The sequence below is a fragment of the Agrilus planipennis genome, unplaced genomic scaffold (genome assembly GCF_000699045.2).
Source record: "Agrilus planipennis isolate EAB-ADULT unplaced genomic scaffold, Apla_2.0 scaffold123, whole genome shotgun sequence".
NCBI lineage: Eukaryota > Metazoa > Arthropoda > Insecta > Coleoptera > Buprestidae > Agrilus > Agrilus planipennis.
In genome coordinates, this window is record NW_020438894.1 from 392,137 (window position 1) to 416,020 (window position 23,884).

At 32.6% G+C, this 23,884-nt stretch overlaps 1 protein-coding gene across 1 annotated transcript in view; it reads left to right on the forward strand.

Annotated features, from left to right (window-relative positions):
• Nucleotides 1-699: 699 nt before the first annotated feature.
• LOC108739410 (delta-1-pyrroline-5-carboxylate synthase) overlaps nucleotides 700-23,884 on the forward strand; it is a 51,333-nt gene continuing 28,148 nt past the window's right edge. Inside the window, exon 1 of the mRNA XM_018473302.2 lies at nucleotides 700-992. Within this exon, the coding sequence (XP_018328804.1) occupies nucleotides 837-992 (156 nt within the window). The 5' untranslated portion in view covers nucleotides 700-836. The remainder of the gene's footprint in view (nucleotides 993-23,884) is intronic.

Consider the following 23,884-nt stretch of genomic DNA (forward strand, 5'->3'; position numbering starts at 1 on the left):
GCTAAATGAAAATCTTTTTTTTAAGAATTTTTTAAATAAAATAACATTTTCTAGTTTGAGGTCTATTAAACGAAATTATGAATTACTTAGAATTGCCTTTGTTTTAAAAACTTTAAAAATTACTGTTAACCAATCATTTCTAATAGTAAGCATTCCGTTGCTTTAATTGAAACCCTTATCTAATGTATTTTCATTTTAAGTAACAATAAAAAAGTTAATTGGTCGTTAACTTTTATATATGTACAATACACTCTGGAACAAAAACTAGACTAGAATTTCTCACGAAAACTATATTCTGTATTAGAAATATGTAAAATATCTCAAGAATAATAAAAGTGAGATTGAAGAACGATCAAAATCCGAAGTCTGTCAAAAGCGTCCATGAACATAAAAAAGTTTTAATTTAAATTATCTACATGATACTATCTATTGATTGATTTTCCTTCATTAATTGTCGCTCTAAGAATTTCATTTATTTATAAACCGGAGCAATTAAACAAAACGCAAGTCCTCAACATTTAATTAAACAATCTACGACTGTCACTAAACGCCATAAGATCAGGCAAAGTTTGTGTGAAAATGGAGAAAATCAAATGTGTACACGTTTATTATTATTTTGACTTGTAGTTGAGAAAAATTGGTAAAATAAATTGCAAAGAGTTCATCAGTATCTTATCACGCTAGAGCTTTCGTCAGAGACCATAGTCCGGGTATTCTTCACATCGATACTTGTAAGGCTTTATCGTTTGATTAGTATTCAGTCGTTTTCTCTAAGACGCGCGTTTAGAGAACGATTCTTTTGTCATTGATTTTTATTTTGCTTATTTTGCGTTAGAATGTCGCGATACAAAAAAGTGTTGAGTTACGGACAGTTGATTGCTGCAAATAATTACAAATTGTTTAGATTGCCAATTCAATTGGTCGCAACACGACGATCAATTGTGTTCTCGTGTGTACGAACAATCTCAAGCTTTGGTACCAGATCTCCCGTGGTGAGTAATTTTATTGGATTTTGTCCCCGATCGTCAGGAAATGTTTCACTGAGAGTTAATTAGAGCTAATAACATTTTATTTGGACGAAGCGACTTGTTGCGCGAAGTTTGGGTACGTTTACAAAATAAAACAACACTGGAGGGTTGTTTTAAGGAAACTGAAATTTGCAAAGGGAAATGCTTCTATAATCCATTTAACCATGTATAGCTACATATCGGGTAGTTGTAACTTTAAGATAACAATAACTTGTTGTTCATACTTCATACTTTAATGTTTGCATTTAGATGTCTTATATATGCTTTTGATAGCATGCGTATTGAGAAGAAGTATTACTGCAATTAAATTAATAAGCGCATTTTGTTATTACGATTGACGTTACTAAATTTTTTGTATTTCAACTAATTTATAATCAAAGGTTAAATGTATATTTGATGAAAAAATGGGTTAAGCGATGTAAATAAATAAATAAATAAATATAAGAGGAAGCTTATCAAACTCCTTCGGAGAGGTTTATCGGTGATTTAACATGCAAACAATGAATGTTATTTCTCGTTGTTTGGTATAATTAATTTGTTGTAGTGAATGGATTATGCAAACTAAGAATATTGCTTGTTTTATTACATAAGAAGATAAAATTTTGTATAAAACAGTATAGTTAGGTTTTCGTTACCATTTTTAATTTTGAGGACCAAAAATGGATCAATTTCTGATGTACTAAATTATTGGCAGTTTAAAACTTTCTTGGTCAGGGAAAGAAAACAAAATTTCAACGTAAAATATTTACAGTTATTGCAACAACTAATTGATCATAATCGTTGAATTGATTATATTTATATCTATATATGTACATACCTACCCTTCCTCTTTAGCATAGAGAATTACTCTCTATTGTATAAGGGTTGCTGCAGGAGGAATGGATTATAAGCAACTGGACACAAACTAGGGTAATAAATTTTAACTTAATTTGCACCTAGTCGTAGTATCATAGAAGATATTATCTATAAACTTTTTGTTAACAAACTCTGCACATATAAGTATATAAATGATATATCGGAAAGTTGCAGCATAACCCATTACTTCATAATTTTTACAATGGTGTAAGTACGATTGTAACGGTGGTCTCACGTTAGTCTCCAGACCACCAGACCAATTTAGGATGAACAATGAATTGAAGTATTTCCAATTATGTTTATTAAAATGATTTACAAAATGAAACTTCATAGAATATTAGAATTCAAACAGCAATTTAAGGAATTGCAAAATGCACAAAGCATAAGGCACCAGTCAATGGATCTCATGGCCGGGTTCAAAACGAAACCAAAAATTACAATTTTGCTTTTATTGAAAGGCTACTTAATGTAATTCTGTCGCGAAATAGGAATATGTATAATTAAGAAAGAAAGGCAAACCAAGATAATAGAAAATCAATAAGTTGTTTTTATTTATTTTTTTGCCGGCTTACCGTATGAAAAATAAAACTAAAAAAGTTTCATATTTGTAAAAAGGTATTTTTGAAACATAGAGTAAGCAAAGTATTAGATAGAATTATTATTTTCTTTATATTAGCAATAATGTTAACAAAGTGGCAGTTTTGAAGTCAGCTTACCTTTATTATTGGATGCATCCCTTCATTTTCAATCAGCCAAGAAAAACACTAATATTTCACATCCATGGCGTAGGTAAGCAAATCTCTTCAGGATTATGTTGAATTTGCCTGAAACGAAAATATTTTTTATTGGGTTTTGTTACGTTATTGGCTTTACAGTATAGCCATCAGAAGAGGAAAGTTCGATCTAAAAAATTGTATTATCAATAATTCGATTATTTTTAAGTGATTTTCCTGTTCGTCTTGGAGATTTACAGTTGATTACTTTTTTCGAAGGTTTTCAAAGTCTTTGAAAACTTTATTACCGAAATGTCGCTAACGAAAAGCCTATTTCGAAACAGACAAAGTTTCAGACAAATTCCGAAAAGTTACGAACGCAAACTTTGTCAATTTAGATAAAAAGTAGTGGCCAAAAACTTAATTTTTCAGATTTCTAAACCTGTTTTTTTTTTGCAAAAATGCCCAACTAGCAACTGTATACAGGTATTTAGCCTATGACTTCAAAATATCGTCCCGTTATCAAAAAATAGCAGAAATTTGAATCTTATCTTGTGTTTCTATTCTTCTTGTACTTTATACATTGTCTTAATTTATTCTTCTTTTATTTTTAGACTTGCATCAAAACCTTGGTCTCGTTCCTATTAAGTTTGTCTAAAGTTTTGTTTGCCTTATACAAAAGCATATATGCTTTTTATTTATGATATGTTTTGCTTACCATCTGTAGAAGACTGCTACTTATTCTGGGATACTTTTTCAATAAAATGATTTTACATTTTTACGATTTCTTTAGAATGATGTCATAGCTTAATGAACAACAACAGTTACATAACTTAAATTGAAATAAATATTCGCAGTTTTGAAGAAATAACTGTATCTATTAAAAAGTGTTTGAAATGGCAAATGAAATCCGAACATGCTTTCCATAAATTAATTATTATTTCAGACCAGACTTTTCGTGAACTTTTTTTATTTTATCATGTTATCCTGCAGAAATCAGTTTCTACTTTAAATAAGGAAGTTTTGCGTAGGCGAAGATTTCAATTCAGCCACTAAATTTGCATTAAGAAGTTAACTTTGCAATCTGTTACAAAACTGGAACTTAAAGTTTAATTTATTATCTAGCGGGTAACAAAAGAGGCGGTCTAATACTACCTAACAGCGATAATTTTCAGTCGACGTAAATGATGATGATACATTAATTTTTTCTTCTTCCTTGTACTTATTTCGCCGTATCGTATCAAACAGTTCATAATATTTTTTGAACTTCAAAAGTAAAATCCTGCCGTAGCTTTTGTTTATTATTTTTTATTTAGGTGTATTAAAAGGTGTAATTAAAGTATTTTTTATATTTTATGCTACGGTCTCACATTTACATTTCGCTGAAATGAGAGATCAAAAGGAACGACGGAAGTTATTAAGGCAGTAATTCGCAATTCCATAATATTCTCCCTTCAGTTATTTCCCAGATGTGTAATAAAGTAACGACTAAACACTCTGATATACAGACTGTCCCATTTTAAATTACTCACCTGGAAACTTCGTCAGGGAAAGTGCTTAAACTAAACATCACCTCTACAAAAGTTGTAGGGTACGAAGAGGAAATCTATATCCATAGTTACTTAAAATTGGACCTTAAATAAATTGGAATTTTAAACAGCACTTTCTATTATTGACATTTTTTGGATTCGGAAACTGTGTNCAAAATAATAAATTTATGATTATAATAAAATTCCGGTGTTGTCTTAGTTTTATTGAATTACTTATTTAATCTATCCAGTTATGGTTCAGCATTGCACCAACTATAAGGTTATTCAGGGTTTTGTTCGGAGGAGAAGGCTCAAAATAATAATTAATTCCTTATCAATTTAAATACAGTTTTCTTCGATTCAATTAAAAAATGTTTCTTTTTTGAAAACATCCTTATCTCTAATTGTTTAGTATGAAAGTAATCTTGATATAATTTTACTGAAGCGTACTGACATGAAGAATTGTGCCACTTAATGTTTACTTTTGAGTTTCTCAGGAACAAACTCTGTCGTTTATTCACAGATTTATAGTTCGCTATAAACGCTCAACAGACGAAGATTGATTCAAGTATTTACGTTCGTTATTATACTAAGTGATAATAAAGTAAAAAAGAGTATCTAAGAATAAACATAATTTATTTTATGGTGATAAAACTTTTATAGTAACCTTGATATACATTTGTACATAAATGAAAACAAAAATAAGGAAACTTTCAAATGTCTATTTTAAATAAATAGGTAAAAACAAAAGAAATTATTATTCAATTTCCGTATTTGCTGAAGAATCAATGCTATTAGAGACTGAACTGTTTGTTTATAGATATCCATTATTTAGTTTTGATATTTTAATTTAATGTCACTGAACTACTAAGTGTAGTCAAGAAATTCATCATTCATCATCCAAGGCGACAATAAATCTAGAGATACACTATCCGTCCCTCCGTTTGTCAGAGGGTTGTGGTATCCAAACGAAATGGGATGTTGACTCGAAATTCAGGCATAATATGTAAATCCTAGACCCAAAGACGAAAATGACATTTAGAGCTATAGGAGGCTATTCGAAGAGGGCACAATACGTGCACATAAGAGAAAAAATAAATAATTGTATCCGTTGAAACGAGTCTTGCAAGCACAGTCTAAATTTGCGATTTAAATCTACATTGTAGGATTATCAAAATCACAGTTCTTTGATGTATTTTGCTATTAGGCCTGTTGCTAAAAGAGCTTTACGTAAGAAGAAGTAATTTTAAAAATATCTAAAAATAAAGTATCTACTTCAATTTGATCGATATTGACTACTAAACTGATAAATTTTTCACAGTGGTAAGTTTCTTACAGCCTCACAATTGACTAGGCTTTTATACGTGCATACAAATATTTGAAGCCAAACTGAACTTGTTGGCTTTAATTTTACTATTATCATAGAATGTTTTGAAATAGTTTCATTCAAGTATAAATAAATAAAATAAAACGTCACTGAAATAAAAGGTATTCTCCCTGTTGAAAAATATATAGTTACAGTTTGAATTGCTAATAACGAACCAGGAATCCTTCGTTTGCGTACTTTTTTTATTAGATTGTTTATGATTTTGGTTGTCTGACCTTTTAAACGTTAGTATAACGATAAAGAAGTGATTATTCTATCTGCAGTTCACGTGGGGCAACGGATATAAAATTATATCTTTCTAATGTCATAATACATAATTATAATAAATATTATTATTACATCTATCATATTTTTAATTTTCCATATTTTTAAGATTTTGTAAAACATCAAAAAAGTCAAAAACTTGACATTACAGCAATCGAAATTAAAAATATAACAGAACAAATCCAACACGAAAAATTGGACGAGTGTCGCAATAATTAAATTAATTCATATCCTATTTTTAAACGAGAAAAGTTCAACACAGTGACGATTTTAACTAATATCGCTTTAATTAGGGCGATAGCAAACTGCGGAAGCGTAAGCAATCATCTGGTTTTAAAGGTTAAAGCTCATGGTCACTGTCTAGTTTATATACGCGATTGTTTCTAAATGAAAACATTTTGCAAAATTTTAAGCGAATTTGTAGACATTGTTAAATATTTGTTACCAACGGAACCGTGTTATTTTAAGAAGAAAAGCTTACACGTAAGTATAGCTTAAATTTTGATGTAGAGTTTTGTTTACATATAATGTGTAGACCTTTTCTCAAAGGTTTGTTTAAAACCATTCCAGGACAAAATAAAGCTAACTATATAGAATGTCTCTTACGTAAATATTACAAAAGTATTTACTTGGTTCGGAATACAGATATTCCAAATCTCTAACAATGTTATATTAATCAAAGTTCCGAGTTGAATTCTTTCCTTGCTACATTTTTTTTTTCAGAAATTTAAAAGCTGGATATTGCGTTAGCTAATTTGCTTATGAACAATTTTGTGTGGGATTCTAACCAATTAGGGCAAAGAGCCGTTGTTTTTTTGCAGATTCCGAGCGAAAAAGGGAAAAGTTCTTTTTTTAAAATTAATTGATAAATATCCTCACATTTGCCTCATGCGCCTTTGTCATTAAAATTTTAATCTAGATATCGCACTGGCCGCAATCGATTCATTATTTAAATGGCAGTGCAACAATTTCTGCTGTGTTCCAATGTAACTGAATAAACAGATAAATGCGCTTGTTTTTTCAAATCCCGAACAGGGTTTAGAGAGAAATTGCCTTTTTAATTGCCCATTCAACGATTGAAATCCATGTTTTTTATTCAATTTGTTAGTTTAATTTTACGAATACCATCAAAATTGCATACCTTGCATTGCAATTCTTATCAATTTTTACATCCGCAAACAAAAAATGAGAAACATTTCCACTTACTTATGGTAAAACCTTTATCTGATTTATACTTGCTGGTACACAGTTGCGAACTTCTATCGTGGATAATATAGTAGGTACATAATATATGATGAGAATTTAAAATTTTCAAAATTGTAACAACTTTTGCTTCCCCATAGTCATTTATCTCCGTAAATGTACGACACCACTTTTGAACGCAGTTTATCGTAATGGGATTTAGCATTAGAAAATGGAATCCGTGTTGGTAGGTACCATTAAAGCAGCTTTCAACGCAAATTATCAAGTCTATTCATTTTAGATTATTTGATAATACACGTAAACGTATCGTATTAAGTCGCGGTTACAACGCCTCAGTTGTCACTACTACATCGCCAATTTGATTAATCTTAAATCTATCTTGTTGTGCTAAAATTACCAAATGGAAACCACACCGAGTGAGGAACACAACTTATCTATGTCTACTAATGTGATACTCTACATGAAATTTTACTATTTCAAAATAATAAATTTATGATTATAATAAAATTCCGGTGTTGTCTTAGTTTTATTGAATTACTTATTTAATCTATCCAGTTATGGTTCAGCATTGCACCAACTATAAGGTTATTCAGGGTTTTGTTCGGAGGAGAAGGCTCAAAATAATAATTAATTCCTTATCAATTTAAATACAGTTTTCTTCGATTCAATTAAAAAATGTTTCTTTTTTGAAAACATCCTTATCTCTAATTGTTTAGTATGAAAGTAATCTTGATATAATTTTACTGAAGCGTACTGACATGAAGAATTGTGCCACTTAATGTTTACTTTTGAGTTTCTCAGGAACAAACTCTGTCGTTTATTCACAGATTTATAGTTCGCTATAAACGCTCAACAGACGAAGATTGATTCAAGTATTTACGTTCGTTATTATACTATAATATAAAAGTTTAATGAATGGAATGAAAATCTTTTTGACAGCTTCTAACGACCCTCGGCAGAAACTTGTGTAAAAATAATTACATTATTCGTTTAACGCCAATCAAAAAGAAACATGGTCGACAAATAATTCAAAACTTTGCATAATTAACAACAAAAAAGGGAAAGAAAAGAACTTGAATCATTTTAAAAGAGAGGAAAAGAAAGGGTCTTGTCGGACATGAAATAAAATTATTTCCCCAGCTACCGTTTCTCAAGTCTTTTTAGGATAAAATACAAGAACTCATTTCAAACTAAGGCCGGTTGTCCACGAAGCCGATCAGACTGAAGTCGGAACGAACGACGACAGTTGAACGATAAAGATCGACCACGTATAGGTGAGTGTTGTAGAAGGGCCATGGAGGATACATACGCTGCATGTGTGTGAAAACTTCCTTTTTATGTTCAATTCATAGACTTGAATCTGTCATATGTGAAGAGAAAATATAATATATACATTTAAACGCATCTTTTTGCTGATTGCTGTAAATATCCGGATGCATTCAAAAGCGATGCAGTCGATACAAGCGCCTTTTTGTTATTCAACTACATTTTCCTAATCACGCGAAGTCCACATTTTGACTCTCTGTATATGTAGGTACTTTAATTGCGCTCGATATGGTTTATACGGAATAAAAAACTTAAGTACGGTTCACGTCGTTTTAATCATCTTCCGAACCGTCCGACCACAGTTTGTTCGGCTTCGTGGACAACCGGTCTAAGACTCGAGTCATTCTAGAAGTACCTCCAGGAAAAAATTTACTAAACAAACAAATCTAATCCTTTTCATTTTTGCAAGTGCTCGACGTTTTAATCAGTTAATGCTCCTCTTCAGGAAATCTTGAATATAGTATTTGTGTTTGTGCCGTTTTCTTTATAGATTAAGTTAAATGAAAATTTAATCTGTTGTTACTCAATTGGCTTTTTAGAATGGAAACTCACGACCCGTTTAAACGTCAATAATAGTGAAGACGTGATTTGATTTAAAACTTTTTTTTAAGCCGTAGCGTAGACGTCGACCCTTCTTGTAAACAAACAACTGAAGCTCAGAGCTGCCATAAGGGGAAAACCAATTTTAACAGGCATACATATATTAAACTAGCAATAGGAAGATAAAACGGAACGACGCATACGATAACGGAAAATAAAAAAGTTCTTGAGCTGGTGATCGTTTCTATTTAAAAAAATAAATGATAAAATTTTTAATTCCGTGTAGTAAAATTTCCAATTGCTATTGTCTGAAAGTCTTTGAAACATTTTAATAAGAGAGTTCGCTACTTCTAGACTTGTTGGAATTTTTATTGTTATCGATTTTGCATTTCAAAGTGAAACAAGGAGAGAAAAACATCAACAAACTTTATTGGGCAAACATAAAGATGCTCATATTTCACATATAAACGTCCCCAGCCGTTAAAAGGTTGTTTTTCTGAGAAACAAATTCCCTTGACAAGCGTTATCATCTTTTATCGCGGTGAGAGGCTCTTTGAAAGGTATTGATTCTAAACTTTGTTAGATATGAAGCCACAGCAGGCCAGAAATTTACGATTAAAAGTTAAACGAGCTTCATTATAAGAAGTAACTTTATGTCAGGAAAGGTTGGCTCGAATTCCGTGAGAAATTATAATGGTTAATCTATGTATCAATTAGGGTAGTCTAAAGTAGAGATTTCTTCAGATTCTAGGATTAAATGGGATAAACCCGTTTGAGGTTGTGATATGGAACTGATACAACAAATACATAGGTAGATTGGAGCGAACCAATTTTTAACTTTCGACACAAAGATAGACTTATCCTATTGCCGTGTCCACTGTTCTAAATATCTCTGGAAGTTTTCAGAGACCAGGGTCTTTAGCTGCCTCATGATTTTACTTTTTATCGTTCCAACGTCCTCCAGTGCCACCCTTACATGACTATTTTACATTTGGGTAACAAGAAGAAATTTCGTAGAACTATCTGGTGAGTAGGGATCGTGGTGATAGAATTACTCTCCAGAAGCAATTACTGTTCGATGTCTAGGCGCATTATCATGATGCATGCAACAATTTCTACGAACATTACTCGTTCTTCAGAAAGAAATTCGCGATGGACAACTTTATAAAGAAAGTGAGCAGCGCACCATTCACTTAGGATCGAGTTTTTCGACATATTTTTCATTTCCATTCTTTACTCCGTCAAAGAAACCAGATTGTGTAACGCAATCGTAGAAGCTCAGAGTTCGTGTATTTGTTGGACGGACTATGTATCTCATCGTACCTAGTTTAAGTTCTCGTATTCCTGAATAAATTCTCATCACGTGGACACATATCACGACCATAAAACGGATTCTCCAGCTTCACTTCACTATGCGTTTGTGGCCTGTTCGTGAAAATGACATCGGCTGTAATTCGCACGCATTTTCCTGGCGGGTTAGGAATTGTAATAACCGCGAAACGCACAGATGAATGTGAAAATTATGCAAACCCAGCATAATCTTGTTGAGCGGTCAGAATAAATTTGAAAGTGACAAAATTCATTTGCATTTCGTTAATCTACATTCACTTGTCAGAGCAAGGTGCGATAAACTGATGTTAATCAAGACGAAACTTTCTGATTTGCCTACTGTATATATATAATTACATGATTTGTTCAAATTCGTACAAACAAGACCTTTAATTTTACAAAGAGGCGAATCCTGCTAAGGTTGTTTTTTGAATGTGAAAACGAAATTGTTCAAACTTTCGTCATTTTCTATTCCCTCGGTAGTCTCCCAATTTGCCTAAGTGATTTTCCAGCAACAAGGCCTCCTATCGATTCGATTCTTTTTAAAGTTTGGCATTTTATGTTAAATTTAATGTTTTGTGACGTTACTCGCAAATCTATCATATCTTTCGAATAACCATCATGAAGCACATCAAAGCTTAAATAAGCAGTACGGTATAGATTCTTATTATATTTTAACAAAATGTGATGTTGTACAAGGAAAAGCTTCTTCAGGTTGTTATGCTGCATTAGTAAAACGTTTTTGTAACAATCACTGCGTCTGTGTATTAGAATACCTACAATTATTGGAACGTGCATGCCAGAAATGTGGAGCACACATTAACCGATAGATATATACGTAACTTCAAAAATCATCGAGCTCTAGTAACAAAATTGTTAAAATAAAGTCGTACAAATCAATTCATCTAAAAGTGCGCTCTAAAAATTTCGTATCTAATCGTTTGTAACTTGATCAGAGTAACCGAAATACGAACAAGTGAATTGCGATCGATGTTTCAAGCATTCGCAATTGCTTCCGATATCCAACTTTTTTAATTTGCTAAACGTCAAGTTGTTAAAACATTGGTACACAATTTCCATTTGCAACGCTGACAGAGATCGAGAGTCACAAAAGTAGAGGTACCTGCGAACGCAAACCGTGCCGTTTGGACCCGAGGGATTTCTGCATTTAAATTTCAATTGGAGTCGCTCGATTTATCATCACCTACCTACATACAACCTAGTAGTCGCGCGATAGCTATAACGGTTTGCATAAAATTGAGTTTGCGCCAGTTCGCGATGCTTGATGCTGATGCAGCTTCTGGGCGACATCGTTCACTCTTAATGATGCCAATTTTCTTATACGCAAAACGTACTCCCTAGCGTCCATTTAACATTCGCCAGTAAGATTTTGTATTTTTTAATAAAGATGAATAATAATTAAATACCTGCGATGCTTTTCAAATTTGACTACATTCTTCGCGAAAATCTACTTGGTACTTGAGGGTTGAAATTGAGGGTAGACTTGTCCAAACGCAGAATGTGTTTTATTAATAATATGCTTTTACCAGAGGTGTGCGAATATTTCGAATAACTCCTGAAGCTGGAATTTTCAAATTATAAATACCCAATAGACTTTTCGAATAACTAGCATTTTGTAAATTGTGATATAGAGTTAACATTACAATGTAATGATAAATAACCAGTTTCCAGTTAAACCAAGTCTAGACCTTTTTTCTATTTATTCTAGTTCTGCTTTTTATATGGAAATAAGTCACTATTGAATAAACGAATTCTTTTGGAATCCAGCACATTACATAAATAATATACAATTCTTACTAAATAAATTATTCATGGGTATCGTTTTTCTCTTCTATAGTTAGGTAATTCAGTTTTCGAGAAATATCAATCACTTTTTTCCTTTAGATGCTTACGGCGATCAGTCATGTCCTAGATTAAGGTTTCATCGATACCGATAAGTCGGAAATTTTTCTAGCATCCATTTACAGGCATCTGTTTACTTATCACATTATACCGTCAAAATAAAAAATTCTAAGAACACTTTATATTATGGAAATAGGAAAATACAATACGTCTGACGAAGGTAGTATTACAACGACTGCGTTTTTATGGAAATGAAGAGCAATCGGATCAATCACCATGTACCTGAATATCTAGTATACTGTAACATATATAACATTATTGACGGTTCTAGCGATTTTTTGACACCCTCTGCATCGCAAAAATGTTTTCCGTTGAAATTTTTCATCATTCTTGAGAAATAATGCCGCATGGGTTTAGGTCGACGAAATAAGGTGGGTGAGACTTGGTTGACTTTCAACGCTATACGAGATGAAACAGTCAGTCTCTTTATTGCCACAGTTCGAGGTTTTCATCTTGATTCACGCACAATATAGTGTACTGAGGAATAAATTTCACTTGCTGGGCAGTGTTTTCTTAGTCGTATCTATGTAGGTCTCCAACAGTAACTGGATTGCTGTTTTGCTTCGGGGTCACAGCCGTAACGCCAAGATTAATCTCCTGCGATAACTTATGACAAAAAATCAGAGTCAATCTGTGCGAGTTCATTCAATCCCTCGTACACTCCCAGACGGCTCTCCCTTTGAGAAACGGATCCTCTACGACGATCAAACATGATGACATCGTCCACNAAAATAAATTGAAACTTCATAAGAATGCTGAAGAAATACAAACTTTTCGAGAAAATCTGGAGAAATTGGAAGTTGAGCGCTTTTTAGGAGAATACTCTCGCTTAAGCTCTAAACGAAAACGCTTCCACAAGAAGAAGAATGCCGTAAATTTATATCCGAATATAAATCCTAGAATGAAGGAACTTTCAGAATTAGTCCACTAGTTTTAGAGATGATAAAAAAGTATTATGTTTATGTACAAAATATACATTTTTCATTTTTCGTTATAGTTTAAAAGAAAAATATTAGCAGTAAACGACCTTTTAGAAGCGTCTCATTAAATTTCTATAAATAATGTCGCAATTAACAGTTTTAATTAACAGAACCGTGCTGCTACCCTTCTTCAATGGTTTTAGTTAAAACATTAAGAAGGTTNAACGAGTCTTGCAAGCACAGTCTAAATTTGCGATTTAAATCTACATTGTAGGATTATCAAAATCACAGTTCTTTGATGTATTTTGCTATTAGGCCGCAAAGTATTAGATAGAATTATTATTTTCTTTATATTAGCAATAATGTTAACAAAGTGGCAGTTTTGAAGTCAGCTTACCTTTATTATTGGATGCATCCCTTCATTTTCAATCAGCCAAGAAAAACACTAATATTTCACATCCATGGCGTAGGTAAGCAAATCTCTTCAGGATTATGTTGAATTTGCCTGAAACGAAAATATTTTTTATTGGGTTTTGTTACGTTATTGGCTTTACAGTATAGCCATCAGAAGAGGAAAGTTCGATCTAAAAAATTGTATTATCAATAATTCGATTATTTTTAAGTGATTTTCCTGTTCGTCTTGGAGATTTACAGTTGATTACTTTTTTCGAAGGTTTTCAAAGTCTTTGAAAACTTTATTACCGAAATGTCGCTAACGAAAAGCCTATTTCGAAACAGACAAAGTTTCAGACAAATTCCGAAAAGTTACGAACGCAAACTTTGTCAATTTAGATAAAAAGTAGTGGCCAAAAACTTAATTTTTCAGATTTCTAAACCTGTTTTTTTTTTGCAAAAATGCCCAACTAGCAACTGTATACAGGTATTTAGCCTATGACTTCAAAATATCGTCCCGTTATCAAAAAATAGCAGAAATTTGAATCTTATCTTGTGTTTCTATTCTTCTTGTACTTTATACATTGTCTTAATTTATTCTTCTTTTATTTTTAGACTTGCATCAAAACCTTGGTCTCGTTCCTATTAAGTTTGTCTAAAGTTTTGTTTGCCTTATACAAAAGCATATATGCTTTTTATTTATGATATGTTTTGCTTACCATCTGTAGAAGACTGCTACTTATTCTGGGATACTTTTTCAATAAAATGATTTTACATTTTTACGATTTCTTTAGAATGATGTCATAGCTTAATGAACAACAACAGTTACATAACTTAAATTGAAATAAATATTCGCAGTTTTGAAGAAATAACTGTATCTATTAAAAAGTGTTTGAAATGGCAAATGAAATCCGAACATGCTTTCCATAAATTAATTATTATTTCAGACCAGACTTTTCGTGAACTTTTTTTATTTTATCATGTTATCCTGCAGAAATCAGTTTCTACTTTAAATAAGGAAGTTTTGCGTAGGCGAAGATTTCAATTCAGCCACTAAATTTGCATTAAGAAGTTAACTTTGCAATCTGTTACAAAACTGGAACTTAAAGTTTAATTTATTATCTAGCGGGTAACAAAAGAGGCGGTCTAATACTACCTAACAGCGATAATTTTCAGTCGACGTAAATGATGATGATACATTAATTTTTTCTTCTTCCTTGTACTTATTTCGCCGTATCGTATCAAACAGTTCATAATATTTTTTGAACTTCAAAAGTAAAATCCTGCCGTAGCTTTTGTTTATTATTTTTTATTTAGGTGTATTAAAAGGTGTAATTAAAGTATTTTTTATATTTTATGCTACGGTCTCACATTTACATTTCGCTGAAATGAGAGATCAAAAGGAACGACGGAAGTTATTAAGGCAGTAATTCGCAATTCCATAATATTCTCCCTTCAGTTATTTCCCAGATGTGTAATAAAGTAACGACTAAACACTCTGATATACAGACTGTCCCATTTTAAATTACTCACCTGGAAACTTCGTCAGGGAAAGTGCTTAAACTAAACATCACCTCTACAAAAGTTGTAGGGTACGAAGAGGAAATCTATATCCATAGTTACTTAAAATTGGACCTTAAATAAATTGGAATTTTAAACAGCACTTTCTATTATTGACATTTTTTGGATTCGGAAACTGTGTACCTGCAATTTTGCTTTGAGGCTTTTCTCTTGATAGACGTTCTTCAGAAGTTATTTCAATAATAAGGCAGCAAAATGTTGAATTCCTCAGCCGAAATCAAAAGTAGAGGTTTCTATTTTACAAATGATCTTAAATATCAAGCTCAAGATCAAATTAGGGGCCACTATCCGATTCTTCTTTCCGAAACCAATTACTTTAGTATATGAAGATTATTTTTGGAGAATTGGTTGCTAATTTAAAATGGGACAGCCTGTATATTTACTGTACCCATCTAACAATTAATGCGAACAAATTACTCATCAGCTTCTGCAATATCTAAGGAAAACTCATGTACCTATCTACATAATATTTTTGAATACACTTAAATAAAAATAACTGAAAGATTGATTAACTGTTGACGGGGACGACATTTTAACAGTATTTCTCGTCCTTTTGACTCCTGCAGGATGTATAAATGTGGAACTTCGATTTTTTATCTATTATCAGGCATAAATAGATAAGTTGCTATTAAATATTTAATGTTTGGCCATCAAGAAGACTTCCTTAAGTCATATGCATAAATAATTATTTGTTTCAGAATAAGTGATAATAAAGTAAAAAAGAGTATCTAAGAATAAACATAATTTATTTTATGGTGATAAAACTTTTATAGTAACCTTGATATACATTTGTACATAAATGAAAACAAAAATAAGGAAACTTTCAAATGTCTATTTTAAATAAATAGGTAAAAACAAAAGAAATTATTATTCAATTTCCGTATTTGCTGAAGAATCAATGCTATTAGAGACTGAACTGTTTGTTTATAGATATCCATTATTTAGTTTTGATATTTTAATTTAATGTCACTGAACTACTAAGTGTAGTCAAGAAATTCATCATTCATCATCCAAGGCGACAATAAATCTAGAGATACACTATCCGTCCCTCCGTTTGTCAGAGGGTTGTGGTATCCAAACGAAATGGGATGTTGACTCGAAATTCAGGCATAATATGTAAATCCTAGACCCAAAGACGAAAATGACATTTAGAGCTATAGGAGGCTATTCGAAGAGGGCACAATACGTGCACATAAGAGAAAAAATAAATAATTGTATCCGTTGAAACGAGTCTTGCAAGCACAGTCTAAATTTGCGATTTAAATCTACATTGTAGGATTATCAAAATCACAGTTCTTTGATGTATTTTGCTATTAGGCCTGTTGCTAAAAGAGCTTTACGTAAGAAGAAGTAATTTTAAAAATATCTAAAAATAAAGTATCTACTTCAATTTGATCGATATTGACTACTAAACTGATAAATTTTTCACAGTGGTAAGTTTCTTACAGCCTCACAATTGACTAGGCTTTTATACGTGCATACAAATATTTGAAGCCAAACTGAACTTGTTGGCTTTAATTTTACTATTATCATAGAATGTTTTGAAATAGTTTCATTCAAGTATAAATAAATAAAATAAAACGTCACTGAAATAAAAGGTATTCTCTCTGTTGAAAAATATATAGTTACAGTTTGAATTGCTAATAACGAACCAGGAATCCTTCGTTTGCGTACTTTTTTTATTAGATTGTTTATGATTTTGGTTGTCTGACCTTTTAAACGTTAGTATAACGATAAAGAAGTGATTATTCTATCTGCAGTTCACGTGGGGCAACGGATATAAAATTATATCTTTCTAATGTCATAATANTTCCATATTTTTAAGATTTTGTAAAACATCAAAAAAGTCAAAAACTTGACATTACAGCAATCGAAATTAAAAATATAACAGAACAAATCCAACACGAAAAATTGGACGAGTGTCGCAATAATTAAATTAATTCATATCCTATTTTTAAACGAGAAAAGTTCAACACAGTGACGATTTTAACTAATATCGCTTTAATTAGGGCGATAGCAAACTGCGGAAGCGTAAGCAATCATCTGGTTTTAAAGGTTAAAGCTCATGGTCACTGTCTAGTTTATATACGCGATTGTTTCTAAATGAAAACATTTTGCAAAATTTTAAGCGAATTTGTAGACATTGTTAAATATTTGTTACCAACGGAACCGTGTTATTTTAAGAAGAAAAGCTTACACGTAAGTATAGCTTAAATTTTGATGTAGAGTTTTGTTTACATATAATGTGTAGACCTTTTCTCAAAGGTTTGTTTAAAACCATTCCAGGACAAAATAAAGCTAACTATATAGAATGTCTCTTACGTAAATATTACAAAAGTATTTACTTGGTTCGGAATACAGATATTCCAAATCTCTAACAATGTTATATTAATCAAAGTTCCGAGTTGAATTCTTTCCTTGCTACATTTTTTTTTTCAGAAATTTAAAAGCTGGATATTGCGTTAGCTAATTTGCTTATGAACAATTTTGTGTGGGATTCTAACCAATTAGGGCAAAGAGCCGTTGTTTTTTTGCAGATTCCGAGCGAAAAAGGGAAAAGTTCTTTTTTTAAAATTAATTGATAAATATCCTCACATTTGCCTCATGCGCCTTTGTCATTAAAATTTTAATCTAGATATCGCACTGGCCGCAATCGATTCATTATTTAAATGGCAGTGCAACAATTTCTGCTGTGTTCCAATGTAACTGAATAAACAGATAAATGCGCTTGTTTTTTCAAATCCCGAACAGGGTTTAGAGAGAAATTGCCTTTTTAATTGCCCATTCAACGATTGAAATCCATGTTTTTTATTCAATTTGTTAGTTTAATTTTACGAATACCATCAAAATTGCATACCTTGCATTGCAATTCTTATCAATTTTTACATCCGCAAACAAAAAATGAGAAACATTTCCACTTACTTATGGTAAAACCTTTATCTGATTTATACTTGCTGGTACACAGTTGCGAACTTCTATCGTGGATAATATAGTAGGTACATAATATATGATGAGAATTTAAAATTTTCAAAATTGTAACAACTTTTGCTTCCCCATAGTCATTTATCTCCGTAAATGTACGACACCACTTTTGAACGCAGTTTATCGTAATGGGATTTAGCATTAGAAAATGGAATCCGTGTTGGTAGGTACCATTAAAGCAGCTTTCAACGCAAATTATCAAGTCTATTCATTTTAGATTATTTGATAATACACGTAAACGTATCGTATTAAGTCGCGGTTACAACGCCTCAGTTGTCACTACTACATCGCCAATTTGATTAATCTTAAATCTATCTTGTTGTGCTAAAATTACCAAATGGAAACCACACCGAGTGAGGAACACAACTTATCTATGTCTACTAATGTGATACTCTACATGAAATTTTACTATTTCAAAATAATAAATTTATGATTATAATAAAATTCCGGTGTTGTCTTAGTTTTATTGAATTACTTATTTAATCTATCCAGTTATGGTTCAGCATTGCACCAACTATAAGGTTATTCAGGGTTTTGTTCGGAGGAGAAGGCTCAAAATAATAATTAATTCCTTATCAATTTAAATACAGTTTTCTTCGATTCAATTAAAAAATGTTTCTTTTTTGAAAACATCCTTATCTCTAATTGTTTAGTATGAAAGTAATCTTGATATAATTTTACTGAAGCGTACTGACATGAAGAATTGTGCCACTTAATGTTTACTTTTGAGTTTCTCAGGAACAAACTCTGTCGTTTATTCACAGATTTATAGTTCGCTATAAACGCTCAACAGACGAAGATTGATTCAAGTATTTACGTTCGTTATTATACTATAATATAAAAGTTTAATGAATGGAATGAAAATCTTTTTGACAGCTTCTAACGACCCTCGGCAGAAACTTGTGTAAAAATAATTACATTATTCGTTTAACGCCAATCAAAAAGAAACATGGTCGACAAATAATTCAAAACTTTGCATAATTAACAACAAAAAAGGGAAAGAAAAGAACTTGAATCATTTTAAAAGAGAGGAAAAGAAAGGGTCTTGTCGGACATGAAATAAAATTATTTCCCCAGCTACCGTTTCTCAAGTCTTTTTAGGATAAAATACAAGAACTCATTTCAAACTAAGGCCGGTTGTCCACGAAGCCGATCAGACTGAAGTCGGAACGAACGACGACAGTTGAACGATAAAGATCGACCACGTATAGGTGAGTGTTGTAGAAGGGCCATGGAGGATACATACGCTGCATGTGTGTGAAAACTTCCTTTTTATGTTCAATTCATAGACTTGAATCTGTCATATGTGAAGAGAAAATATAATATATACATTTAAACGCATCTTTTTGCTGATTGCTGTAAATATCCGGATGCATTCAAAAGCGATGCAGTCGATACAAGCGCCTTTTTGTTATTCAACTACATTTTCCTAATCACGCGAAGTCCACATTTTGACTCTCTGTATATGTAGGTACTTTAATTGCGCTCGATATGGTTTATACGGAATAAAAAACTTAAGTACGGTTCACGTCGTTTTAATCATCTTCCGAACCGTCCGACCACAGTTTGTTCGGCTTCGTGGACAACCGGTCTAAGACTCGAGTCATTCTAGAAGTACCTCCAGGAAAAAATTTACTAAACAAACAAATCTAATCCTTTTCATTTTTGCAAGTGCTCGACGTTTTAATCAGTTAATGCTCCTCTTCAGGAAATCTTGAATATAGTATTTGTGTTTGTGCCGTTTTCTTTATAGATTAAGTTAAATGAAAATTTAATCTGTTGTTACTCAATTGGCTTTTTAGAATGGAAACTCACGACCCGTTTAAACGTCAATAATAGTGAAGACGTGATTTGATTTAAAACTTTTTTTTAAGCCGTAGCGTAGACGTCGACCCTTCTTGTAAACAAACAACTGAAGCTCAGAGCTGCCATAAGGGGAAAACCAATTTTAACAGGCATACATATATTAAACTAGCAATAGGAAGATAAAACGGAACGACGCATACGATAACGGAAAATAAAAAAGTTCTTGAGCTGGTGATCGTTTCTATTTAAAAAAATAAATGATAAAATTTTTAATTCCGTGTAGTAAAATTTCCAATTGCTATTGTCTGAAAGTCTTTGAAACATTTTAATAAGAGAGTTCGCTACTTCTAGACTTGTTGGAATTTTTATTGTTATCGATTTTGCATTTCAAAGTGAAACAAGGAGAGAAAAACATCAACAAACTTTATTGGGCAAACATAAAGATGCTCATATTTCACATATAAACGTCCCCAGCCGTTAAAAGGTTGTTTTTCTGAGAAACAAATTCCCTTGACAAGCGTTATCATCTTTTATCGCGGTGAGAGGCTCTTTGAAAGGTATTGATTCTAAACTTTGTTAGATATGAAGCCACAGCAGGCCAGAAATTTACGATTAAAAGTTAAACGAGCTTCATTATAAGAAGTAACTTTATGTCAGGAAAGGTTGGCTCGAATTCCGTGAGAAATTATAATGGTTAATCTATGTATCAATTAGGGTAGTCTAAAGTAGAGATTTCTTCAGATTCTAGGATTAAATGGGATAAACCCGTTTGAGGTTGTGATATGGAACTGATACAACAAATACATAGGTAGATTGGAGCGAACCAATTTTTAACTTTCGACACAAAGATAGACTTATCCTATTGCCGTGTCCACTGTTCTAAATATCTCTGGAAGTTTTCAGAGACCAGGGTCTTTAGCTGCCTCATGATTTTACTTTTTATCGTTCCAACGTCCTCCAGTGCCACCCTTACATGACTATTTTACATTTGGGTAACAAGAAGAAATTTCGTAGAACTATCTGGTGAGTAGGGATCGTGGTGATAGAATTACTCTCCAGAAGCAATTACTGTTCGATGTCTAGGCGCATTATCATGATGCATGCAACAATTTCTACGAACATTACTCGTTCTTCAGAAAGAAATTCGCGATGGACAACTTTATAAAGAAAGTGAGCAGCGCACCATTCACTTAGGATCGAGTTTTTCGACATATTTTTCATTTCCATTCTTTACTCCGTCAAAGAAACCAGATTGTGTAACGCAATCGTAGAAGCTCAGAGTTCGTGTATTTGTTGGACGGACTATGTATCTCATCGTACCTAGTTTAAGTTCTCGTATTCCTGAATAAATTCTCATCACGTGGACACATATCACGACCATAAAACGGATTCTCCAGCTTCACTTCACTATGCGTTTGTGGCCTGTTCGTGAAAATGACATCGGCTGTAATTCGCACGCATTTTCCTGGCGGGTTAGGAATTGTAATAACCGCGAAACGCACAGATGAATGTGAAAATTATGCAAACCCAGCATAATCTTGTTGAGCGGTCAGAATAAATTTGAAAGTGACAAAATTCATTTGCATTTCGTTAATCTACATTCACTTGTCAGAGCAAGGTGCGATAAACTGATGTTAATCAAGACGAAACTTTCTGATTTGCCTACTGTATATATATAATTACATGATTTGTTCAAATTCGTACAAACAAGACCTTTAATTTTACAAAGAGGCGAATCCTGCTAAGGTTGTTTTTTGAATGTGAAAACGAAATTGTTCAAACTTTCGTCATTTTCTATTCCCTCGGTAGTCTCCCAATTTGCCTAAGTGATTTTCCAGCAACAAGGCCTCCTATCGATTCGATTCTTTTCAAAGTTTGGCATTTTATGTTAAATTTAATGTTTTGTGACGTTACTGGCAAATCTATCATATCTTTCGAATAACCATCATGAAGCACATCAAAGCTTAAATAAGCAGTACGGTATAGATTCTTATTATATTTTAACAAAATGTGATGTTGTACAAGGAAAAGCTTCTTCAGGTTGTTATGCTGCATTAGTAAAACGTTTTTGTAACAATCACTGCGTCTGTGTATTAGAATACCTACAATTATTGGAACGTGCATGCCAGAAATGTGGAGCACACATTAACCGATAGATATATACGTAACTTCAAAAATCATCGAGCTCTAGTAACAAAATTGTTAAAATAAAGTCGTACAAATCAATTCATCTAAAAGTGCGCTCTAAAAATTTCGTATCTAATCGTTTGTAACTTGATCAGAGTAACCGAAATACGAACAAGTGAATTGCGATCGATGTTTCAAGCATTCGCAATTGCTTCCGATATCCAACTTTTTTAATTTGCTAAACGTCAAGTTGTTAAAACATTGGTACACAATTTCCATTTGCAACGCTGACAGAGATCGAGAGTCACAAAAGTAGAGGTACCTGCGAACGCAAACCGTGCCGTTTGGACCCGAGGGATTTCTGCATTTAAATTTCAATTGGAGTCGCTCGATTTATCATCACCTACCTACATACAACCTAGTAGTCGCGCGATAGCTATAACGGTTTGCATAAAATTGAGTTTGCGCCAGTTCGCGATGCTTGATGCTGATGCAGCTTCTGGGCGACATCGTTCACTCTTAATGATGCCAATTTTCTTATACGCAAAACGTACTCCCTAGCGTCCATTTAACATTCGCCAGTAAGATTTTGTATTTTTTAATAAAGATGAATAATAATTAAATACCTGCGATGCTTTTCAAATTTGACTACATTCTTCGCGAAAATCTACTTGGTACTTGAGGGTTGAAATTGAGGGTAGACTTGTCCAAACGCAGAATGTGTTTTATTAATAATATGCTTTTACCAGAGGTGTGCGAATATTTCGAATAACTCCTGAAGCTGGAATTTTCAAATTATAAATACCCAATAGACTTTTCGAATAACTAGCATTTTGTAAATTGTGATATAGAGTTAACATTACAATGTAATGATAAATAACCAGTTTCCAGTTAAACCAAGTCTAGACCTTTTTTCTATTTATTCTAGTTCTGCTTTTTATATGGAAATAAGTCACTATTGAATAAACGAATTCTTTTGGAATCCAGCACATTACATAAATAATATACAATTCTTACTAAATAAATTATTCATGGGTATCGTTTTTCTCTTCTATAGTTAGGTAATTCAGTTTTCGAGAAATATCAATCACTTTTTTCCTTTAGATGCTTACGGCGATCAGTCATGTCCTAGATTAAGGTTTCATCGATACCGATAAGTCGGAAATTTTTCTAGCATCCATTTACAGGCATCTGTTTACTTATCACATTATACCGTCAAAATAAAAAATTCTAAGAACACTTTATATTATGGAAATAGGAAAATACAATACGTCTGACGAAGGTAGTATTACAACGACTGCGTTTTTATGGAAATGAAGAGCAATCGGATCAATCACCATGTACCTGAATATCTAGTATACTGTAACATATATAACATTATTGATGTTTCTAGCGATTTTTTGACCCCCTCTGCATCGCAAAAATGTTTTCCGTTGAAATTTTTCATCATTCTTGAGAAATAATGCCGCATGGGGTTGATTTTCAACGCTATACGAGATGAAACAGCCAGTCTCTTGATTGCCACAGTTCGAGATTTTCATCTTGATTCACGCACAATATAGTGTTCTGAGAGGAATAAATTTCACTTGCTGGGCAGTGTTTTCTTAGTCGTATCTATGTAGGTCTCCAACAGTAACTGGATTGCTGTTTTGCTTCGGGGTCACAGCCGTAACGCCAAGATTAATCTCCTGCGATAACTTATGACAAAAAATCAGAGTCAATCTGTGCGAGTTCTTTCAATCCCTCGTACACTCCCAGACGGCTCTCCCTTTGAGAAACGGATCCTCTACGACGATCAAACATGATGACATCGTCCACTTTTTAAATCACTACATTCCTCTACTCCGAACGTTGAGTAGCGACCCGTACAAAATCATCCGACAACCTCTGAATTGTGCAAACTAATCGCAAATTCTTGCCTAATAAGTTCTTTTGTATCAGATTTCTTGTGCTGCCGGTTCAATCAGGATTCGATGCT